This window comes from Cryptomeria japonica, chromosome 10, assembly GCF_030272615.1.
Source record: "Cryptomeria japonica chromosome 10, Sugi_1.0, whole genome shotgun sequence".
In the NCBI taxonomy this organism is placed as follows: Eukaryota; Viridiplantae; Streptophyta; class Pinopsida; order Cupressales; family Cupressaceae; genus Cryptomeria; species Cryptomeria japonica.
The window spans coordinates 849,298,642-849,308,802 of NC_081414.1; the positions used below are offsets into that span (position 1 = coordinate 849,298,642).

A 10,161-nucleotide genomic window follows, 5' to 3' on the forward strand; every position below is an offset into this window, starting at 1 on the left:
CTTCTTCTTAATGTTGGAATCTTTGCCTTGACCTCCTTGATTCCCTTGATTAGCCAGCAAAGCCTTGGACTTTGAAGACTTGAGAAGCCCCATGTTCAACAACTTAGATTGTTCCAACATCAACATTTCTGTGAAAGCATCAAATGAAGGCATAATGTAGGAACTCCGTACTGCTAGACACAAATGCTGCATATTTTGGTGCAAGCTTGTCCAACAAGTTGAATATCAATAAAGCATCCTTTTTGTCAATTCCACAATCCTTAAGCTTTTCTCTTAGCTCATTTGCTTTGGTGACATAATCTTGGATTGTATCAAAACTCTTGGGATCCAAGTTGGTGATCTCATTGTTAATCTTGTAACCTCTGATTTCATCAACTTGACCATACAATTTCTAAAACATATCCCAAGCATCTTTGATTGTAGTACACTTCTCAATATGAAAGATGAGGTCATCTGATACATACTCACGCAAAGTTCCAAGAGCCATGCAATTCTTAGTGATCCATTCTAACTGAGCATTAGGATCAGCCTTAGGATCAGGTGCTATTGCTATTGTTCCATCTATGTAATGTGTGAGACCTTTTTCCATTAATTTGCTCCATACTTTAATTTTCCATGATGCATTATTATGTGGAGTTAAAGGTGGAAATTTATGAGGACTCATTGCAACAAAAATGAAAGAGCACAAGGAAAGATAGGCACAATCACACAAGACACACCCCAAATTCACTCAATCAAAGAACCAACCCCCCCCAAAAAAACAAGATGATTTGGCACTTTATACTTAGTGCATGTACAATGGGCTACTTGCAAAAAATGGCAAAGTGGACTTCTGATTTCAACTTTACAACTGCCTCAATAAGGCCAAAAGAGACTCAAACTAATAATGCAAGAGATCTAAACTAAGATCCAAGCAAATTACAAGTACCAATTAGGCCAAATAAGACCAATATCTGAAAGTACAATTCCCACTCAAAATATCTAAAAAATTATCATAGATTATAAAAGTAGACCAAAAAACATGCACTTTTAAAAAAAATGGCACCTGAAAAGGAGATCGTATGAGCTCAAACGAAGCCTTTAAAGTTGCAAAATTGATGATTTGATAGGTACAGTTGAGAGAATCCAAAAATTCTAAAAAACATGTGCACCAAAATCAGAAAATAACCACACCACTGCAAAGAGAACAAAAAATTAGCCAAAAAAAAAAAATTGCACCCAAAAAGGAGCAAAATTGAGTAAGATATGGACCTCCAAAGTTGACCCAAAAATCCAAACTGCTCAACAGAGAGCAGTCTAAATTTTTTTCAAAAAATGCTGACTGGGTGCTGATTGAGCGGCTGACTATGCGCTACTGACTGGGTGCTTCTGACTGGGCATTGACTATGTGTTGTTGACTGGGTAGAAGGTACGGACCCACAAAAAAAAAAAAAATTATTTGAAAATTGGAAAAAAAAATTTAGATCCGAAAATCCATACCGTACGGCCCGAAAAGAAATTTTTTTTTAGATCCGAAAATCCATACCGTACGGCCCGAATTGGGAAAAAAATCCCTCCAACATCCAAAATTCATTTTTTGCCAAATAGGTTGAGTTTATACTCGAGTTTTATGGAAACGGCCTCCCAGATGCAATGGTGAGGTCAAAAATGCTTTAAGATGCCTCCAAAAAAGGTTGTCTTCAAATCCAAAAATAGAAGCCTTCCAAGATGTTTCCAAAAACCAATCAATTGAAGCTCCAACGGCTCTGATACCATGTGATATTTTTCCAAGATCAAGGGCACAATGAAAAGTATAAAAAAGAGACAAAAGAATGATAAGAACAAACTATATTCGCATCAATATGCAAATGATCAACTGGATTCACCAATATAATGAATATAGGCCTGCTTATATAGGCCAGGCCATATGGATGTACGAGAACACAATCATGACATGTAGCTCAATGAGAAACAAGGGTAGGTAAGAAATGCTAGGGGTAGGTAGGAGAAATAATATAATATTCCACATGAGGTGGATGACCCACCGAATGTGGAGTGTAATAGCAAAATAAGACCACAAAAGGTGGAATTTCTCCTACAAGCTCTATCCCTATGTGCACACTTCCCTAAGTGTCTCAAATCCAAACTACGAAGAGATGCATTATCCTAAGTTAACTTAAGTAAAGTGTAATAATATCCATAATGAATATTTATTTACACCAACAGATAATAATGAAGAATGTTGTAGCACCGACCAGTTTTGGTGAAATATTTCTATGTGTTTTTCTTCATGAACCCCTAACAATTTGCACAAAATGGTCTACTGAAAAGACTTTAGAAACTTTCAAGAAAATAAAATTGGCATGTGTAAATCAAAATTTAATCTTCTATTATATTGTCTTCCACTGTGTCTTCCAAGAAAAATGCACTTCCACTACTACTTTTTATTTACTAACAATAATTCTATCCCAATAAACATTTGTCTATACTTTCAACATGAAATATCCATTCTTCTTATACTAAAGACCAAAATCTAGAGTTCCTTTCAAATACCTTAAAATCCTCTTTATATCTTTCTCGTGTGAATGGATTAGCCTGAAATCTTGCAACTAAATAGATAGCCTACATGATATTTGGCTTAGAGGTAGTTAAATATATCAATCCTCCAATCATAGATCTATACTTCTTTTGATCGAATTTCAGAGATACATCATCTTTACTCAATTTACAACACGCGATTAAAGGAGTAGCAAGTAATTTATAATTCTCCATTTCAAACTTCTTTAGCATCTCTTTGACATACAAGTAGCTTGTGAAATAAAATTCCATCCTCTACTTGTGTAACTTGTAGACCAAGAAAGAATGAAAACTCACCAATTATTGATATTTCAAATTCCTTCTACATCTTGTTGCAAACCATTTACATAGATAGTCACTTCCTCCAAATATGATATCATCAATATAAACAACAACAATCAACAACTTGTTGTCTTCAACCTTAAAATAAATATTTCTGTTAGAAGTAACTTTCTTGAAGTTTTGTTGTAACAAATAGCCATCCAATCTATCTTGCCAAGCTCTAGGTTCTTGTTTGAGTCCATAAAATGCCTTCTTTAACCCACAAACCATATCCAGATTGTCTAATAATCTAAATCCATCTAGATATATCCAATATATACTTCTTCCTCAAATTCTTTGTTTAGAAAAGTTAACTTAACATCCATTTGATATACCTTGAAATTATTAAAGGCAAAATAAACTAGAAACATTGTTATAGCTTCCATCATTACCTTAACTTTACCAAATACTAAATATCTCAAGTAGATGAATATTATTAAATTCTTATCTTCATCTATAGTTTGAGGTCAATTCAATTGGGGTTTATAACTAGTCTTCATAATACTCCATATTTTATTAAGTGAACTCTCCAAATAGGACTCCAACCTATCCTCAAATAAGAGAAGTTTGTTCCATCAAACAAGAATGCTTTAAGATGAAGTTCCTATGCAATTCCAAATCTACCTCAAGTGGTTAAACTTTCTAAAGAGGAACCACTGCTCTGATACCAATTGTTTAACCCATGGTAGGACTGAGAGTGTGGGGGGGTTACTCAGTCTAAAAATTCAAAATAGATAAATTATAAAAAAACATTCAACTAGTCAACAATAATACTGAAAACACATCAACCACCAATACAATAACACTAGATTTATGTGGAAAACCACAATGCGAATCTAACTCACAATATAAATATGAATGGTTACAATATTTTAGGGTCACTCCTAAGGAGTAACAACACCCAAAGGACTTGTAGGATAAGGCACACTAACTTAGGGAAAGATACATGGACTTGCACAACTGAGGCACACTTCTTTAAGGTAAGATTCAAAAATGTTGCTACAGGACCCATTGTCTTTCACTAAATGAAGAAATAACATAACTGATATGAGAAGAATCCCTTGAAAATGTAGTTGTCCTTGACCATCTCGATCAAGTGAACAATATCATGAAATATATCTCTAACTTTATCATTGTCTCGATACACTAAATTAAATCTATCACCTTAAAATCTCTTTGCAAACTGACTTTCACACATCCACAAACTAAAACCTGCTTGCATATCATTCATATACACTTCTCATCAATTCTCACACATCCCATACACAACTTATACAACCACAATCCCTGAATATATGAGAGATCATAAAAAAAAATTAATTGAGGGTAAACTACAATCTGAATAAATAATATTGCATAAAATAAGCCACCTAGACCATAAATACTCGAGGCAGTCCACTCTAGAAGAAAGAGGGGAACTGCATACATTAGTAAATATCCTTCCAAGAAGAATTGAATGATCCGCACATGCTAACTTGTCCTCTAAAGTAGTCACCAAACATAATGTGTAGATAGGCAATAGAACTTATTGAATAGTTTGCCAAAAGACATATCTTGATGCAAATTATGCCACATGACTCTCCACACACAATGGTGAGACCCATAGCAATACTCTACCTCATTCTCCAATGAACATCTAAACCAAGGAATGTGATCCAATCAAGATAGCTCATCTAGACACACCAAACCAAAAACATGATTGAATATTCCAAACACAAATCAATATAGCTCTCTTGTGGAATGGGGAATCCACTAGAGTTGCACAATAAGAATACTATGCAAGCCATGAAAACATGTCCACTAAACTGCAACACAAGATGTAGCATATCCATATGCCACCAAAGACATTTTGGACTAGTCTAACAGACACTCTTATTGCCAAAAAATAGAAACAACTAGGTTCTATAAACCAAAATCAAAATACCACAACCAACACCAAAATATCAAACTCAATCTAAAACCCAAAACACAACTACAATACTCAGGAGCATTTATGGACCATAATCCATCTGAGCAACCAAGTTTGACATCAATGACAACCATACAAACTCATATTTCCAACACTCGGTTGTTATAATTCTTATCCATGAAAAATGGAACTCAAGGCTGCAAATAGTTGACATTCGATGTCATATCATCAAATTTATGCTAGTAGCTTCACATTCCTTCAGCCTTCTCCTCTTTCCTATAATAATGTCAGCAAACTTCTCCTTTGACGTATTGATGGATTCTTTTGTTTATCTTTTGCTGCAACAGGAAAAGACTCTTCATTGATCTTCTTCCTTTGTGAATTATCCTTTGGTGATATTCAAATTCCTCGTGGCTTCTTTAAACCTTACAATCTTTCTGAGAAGTCCTTAACAAGTAAAAAAAAAATTTGTTCCTCAATGTTTATTGCCTATTCTAATTTTCATAATTTCTTCTAACATCATCAATTGTAAACCCTTCTATTGGTTTCAGAAATTGCAAACTTTTGATTTGAAATCTTTGATTTGATCTTGTCTCTCACATCATCATCATCCTTAGTGTATCTTGCTTGGTGACTCCATTGTTTCTTTATGGTTTCAAGTGGCTTTTTATCTTTTTTTTGTGGTTTCTTTCATCTTTTCCCTTAGACATCAATTTGCAACTTCTTTGCCCTCTTCTTTATGATCTCTATCTTTTCCTTGCTTGTAGCTCGTATTTTGTCACTCTAGAGTGATTTTTCCCTAGCTCTTATACCACTATGAAGCTAGGTAAATGCATAAACTTAATAAACAAAATCTATATGAAAGTGTGTTGTTGCATAGATAAGCTTTATTAACTTTCTTGAAAAGATTTACATGTGCTTCTTTTATAGGGGACTTGTGAAACTCAGACTAGCATTATTTAGAAATAATATTTTAGAAACATCGATACATGACCGACATAAGGAAATAAATAAATAAAGACAGAACTAGTAGAAATTTACTAGAATATTCTAAGAGAAGTTGATCTTCAACCTAATTAGAGTCCATAATTTTTTATGAATTTAAAGTTTTATTTTCATCGTTTCTTTCTTCACAAAAAAATTACATAAGCTAATGTGCCATATGGGTATCTAAAAACCTTATTTACATTATTCTAGTATTATTTATTTTGTTTAGACATATATATTCACAACTACAACTTCATTTGGAATGTCCAGTCTAGTTGAAAACACCATAGACATGACAATGCCAGCTAATCTAATATAGGAAATCTCAAACATTTTCTCAATACTACTTTCTATATGATGTTTTTATTTTTAGTAAAAAAAATTTTATTAATAAGAAATGAAGGTTTGATAGGCTTACTATATTACAACCTAAATCTTTACAAATGAGTTGAACATATTTCTCTTTTAGTGCTACCACAAATTTTTATTTGCACAATTAATTATAATTTCTATATTGAAAATCAATTTATCAGCACCAAGACCTTTCAATTTGTTACACCTCTGTTGAAAATTTCATGACTAAACGGAGAAAATATATATTGAAAATAGGAAGGATTATATAATCGGTTAGATATTAACAATCCATTGTTCCTTGCTACTCTTCATTTGTCCTTCAACAAGAAAAATAGCCACTATTAACAAGCAATAAGGGATTCTGTAATTGTTGCACTTGATTCTGTAAATTTCATGGACAGCATGTCTTCGAAAGATGTATGTAGATGTTTCCGAAAATCAAACTCACCTTTCCTTAACAGTATTGTCACGACCTCAGACATTGATGGCCTATGCCTGGCAGAATCTTGTATGCAGAGAAGTGCAAGGTTTATCGCCCTCAACACCTCTTCTTCGTTATACCCTTCCATCTCCTTTTCACTTTTTACTAACTCTAAAACCTTGTTATCTTCGTGTAGTCCCCAAACCTGCCATTAGTTTTGTAAGCAAATGATCAATATGTTTAAAGTAGAGAATGATGCGATTAAAGCAAATTTTACAATACCCATTGAAGAAGATACTGCATATCAGGTGGTTGCTTCAAGTCAATGCTTTTTCTACCACTGACAATTTCGAGAACTACCACACCAAAGCTATAGGTGTCAGCTTTCTCTGTTAATTGTCCATACCTAGCATATTCAGGAGCCGTGTATACTCTGAGAAAATCCATAAAATCGGTGTTACTATCCCTATTGAAACTTTGGAATTAGAAAAATAGTAGATAAAGTAGGAGTTTTCTTACACCGTTCCTGCAACTCTCGTGCTAACATGAGTTTTATCATTAGGAAGAAGTCTAGCGAGCCCAAAATCTGCTATTTTTGCCTGAAAGCTGTTGTCAAGTAATATATTGCTTGATTTAATATCACGATGGATGATACAGATATAGAATTCCTCATGGAGATACGCCAGCCCACGAGCAGTGCCCAGGATAATGTTGAACCTTTCCTTCCAGCTCAAAAGTCTTTTATTTTTTCCTACATGTAGGGAAATTCACTAGACTTTCAAAACCTATCATGTTTGTTGTAACAGAAGAAAGAAACAAAAGACGAAAGTTCAGGAAAAGCTAACCAAATAATATTCTGTCAAGGCTGCTATTGGGCATGTACTCATAAATCAGGAGTCTTTCATGGCCTTGTCTGCAACATCCGAGTAAACGCACAAGATTTTTGTGATGAACATTGGAAATAAGTCTCACTTCGCTAACAAATTCAGAAATTGCACGTGCAGAATCACCTAATGTCAGCTTCTTTACTGCCACAACTTTGCCATTTTTCAATGTTCCCTGCAAATATCGAGTAACTCATCGTTTGAATACATCAACACAGAAGCCTCATATGAACTGCAAATAAACAATAATTTACCTTAAATACTTCACCAAACCCTCCTTCTCCAAGCTTATTTGCCTGATCAAAATTGTTAGTTGCCTTCTTCAGTATCTTGAACTCAAAATCTTCTGGCCCACGGAGTTCCGTTGCTCCTTCAATATCCGCTGTTCCATAGATTTGTTATATGAGTATTAATCAAGATCGAATTGACTTGAGAGACTTTCTCTTCATCATCTATAATATATTAAATTTGGCCTTTAACAGTTTACCTTTTTTCTGGCCTGGCCGCATTATCTGCATCCCGAAGACACTGAGACAAGTTAGAAAGCCAAGCAGGAATACCCCTCCCACAACACCAAGTATTATCGACTTTGGAGAAGTCGCCTTCTTCCCTGAAAAACAAAACGGAGGATACATCAACGGTGAAAAAACAATAGTCAACAGAAGTAACTGTCTGACAAAATTTGAAGGAAAATCGATTTAGGTGATCGACTGAAGCTCTTCATTACTTGATTCTATGAAATTATATTTCTGAAATTATTAATTCAAACTTACTTCTAAGGAAAACTGTCAAAAGCGCTAACAAAATTGAAGTTCTTCAATTGAATATAATTAGAATCTAACCTGTGGGTAAGAAACGTGCCGAGTTGATAGTCGCATTGCTTGGAAAAAGGGGTACGGAACTGTATCGCAAGTAGCAGGCGACGTCTATAGCCCGTCCCTCAGAGACAGGAAAACGCTTATTTATGTTGGTCTGAGCATTACTCAGGCAATTTTTGCAGGAATCTTCTGGAATAGAACGTAAACAGAAGGCAAGTCCATAGATAGTGGTATTAGAGGGCCCTTGTCTAGTCTCCGCAGCAAAATAATCTTTTAGTCGAGGAGTTTCAGTGTAAAGATCACTTATCAAACTTCGACCAGTTGCCGAAATTAAATCGGAATTGGTGGCGTCGACATTGCCGCAAAGTGCTTGTGGTCTGACATCAGAATTGAAATTCTGATCGTAACTCAGATCATAAAAATTGAAATTCTTATAACGCCGATAACAGCCGTCATAGTACGCTGTGACGGACACACCGGAGCAGTTGTGAATTTTGTCCTCTGCAACTTTTATGCAGTTAAGGCAATCGGCAGAGGACTTATCCTTTCTGCACTGCGCCAGAACGTACACTGAATCCGTAGATGCCACCTCGTCTTTTGTAGCAAATCCAGATGGAACAACTTTTTTCATCACAGATGCCAGCGCAGAGTTCAATTTTTTCTGAAAGAGGGTTACGTTGTTGGGGACGCTGGTACTGTTAGGAATAATTAAGATTGTCTAGAAAATAATAGAATATTTCTAGAGTCTTCCAGGCACTGTTTTAAAAAAAACAGAGCTGTTGTAAAAAGAAGTTTCCAGAGTTTAGAGTTTTCTAGAAAGCAAGAAGATTCTAGGCTTCAAAGATGTAATAGCTATATATATGTGTGATTGAGGACAACTGCTATACACAGTTTTTTTTAATTGAATGTATATATCTTTTCTAACTCTGTTTTGCCCTATTTTTATCTGTTTATGGTTGCTGTTATGTTTTTATTTTCTGGGACTGTTTTTACATGGTATCAGAGCTAGAAAAACATTGCTAGATATTGCTGGAAGTGGTTTGTTTGCAGGGCTGATATATTATTGGAGTGATATTTGGTTGCAAGGTTGTTATATTGCTGGAGTAATATCTGTTTGAAGGCTGCTTTTTTGCTAACATGGGCTCTTCAAATGAAGTTTTGCCTATTTTTGATGGAAGTGGTTTTGTAGATTGGAAGATTGCAGTAAAAAATGCTCTAAGAGAGAAGGCTTTATGGCGGATAGTGAATAAAGAAATTGGAGAACCTCAACAAAATGACAAAGAAAAGGAGTTGTGGAAATGCAAGTTGGAGCAAGCTAGAGGTATTATTGGTAAAGCTTTGAGCCTCAATCTTAATAGAAGATTTGTTGATGTTGATAATCCAATAGAGCTGTGGGAGAATTTAGAAAAGGATTATAAAGATGCAGACATTGCTAGCATGTTTAGTATAGAAGAAATATTGATAAATTTAGATCTATTTGATTTTGGAAAAATGTCTAATTACTTCAATGAAGTTACTTTTTTAAATGCTCAACTCAAAAAAATAGGTGTTGAATATGCAAAAAAAGATTTTCAGTTGATTGCAATGGTTGAAAGTAAGCTTCCCCAACCATATAAGGTATTAAAGGAATCAAGGAAAAGGGTTCTTCAACTAAATCCCAATACCCCCCAACAAACTTTTGATCAATTTTGCAAGTCTGTTTTAGATGAAGAAGTTCAGCTTATTAAAGAAGGACATATTAAAAAGAATCATGCATATACAACCAAAAGTAATTTTTTTAGAAATGATGGAAAAAAGAATTGGAAAAGAAATAATAAATTTCGAAATAATGAAGGTTCTAACCTTTTTTCTAGAAATGTTGGTGCAGAAAAGCAAGCTGGAAGAAAACCATTATTTGCAGGTATTGTGGAG

At 34.5% G+C, this 10,161-nt stretch overlaps 1 protein-coding gene across 1 annotated transcript; it reads right to left on the minus strand.

Moving 5' to 3' along the window:
* Window positions 1-6,429: 6,429 nt before the first annotated feature.
* On the minus strand, window positions 6,430-8,885 carry LOC131859548 (cold-responsive protein kinase 1-like). Its single transcript, XM_059213454.1, has 7 exons — window positions 8,275-8,885; window positions 7,920-8,042; window positions 7,687-7,814; window positions 7,394-7,607; window positions 7,068-7,299; window positions 6,831-6,981; window positions 6,430-6,753 (listed from the first exon to the last, which is right to left on the minus strand). The coding sequence occupies exons 1-7, from the start codon at window positions 8,879-8,881 to the stop codon at window positions 6,469-6,471; spliced, it is 1,740 nt and encodes a 579-aa protein (XP_059069437.1). The 5' UTR covers window positions 8,882-8,885; the 3' UTR covers window positions 6,430-6,468.
* Between the last annotated feature and the right edge of the window lie 1,276 nt (window positions 8,886-10,161).

Coding starts and splice junctions, on each gene's coding strand:
- LOC131859548 (XM_059213454.1), bottom strand. CDS start 8,881: ATGAAAAAAGTTGTTCCATCTGGATTTGCTACAAAAGACGAGGTGGCA. Junction 8,043..8,274: donor GGCACGTTTCTTACCCACAG/GTTAGATTCTAA, acceptor TTTGTTTTTCAG/GGAAGAAGGCGACTTCTCCA. Junction 7,815..7,919: donor GCGGCCAGGCCAGAAAAAAG/GTAAACTGTTAA, acceptor TCTATGGAACAG/CGGATATTGAAGGAGCAACG.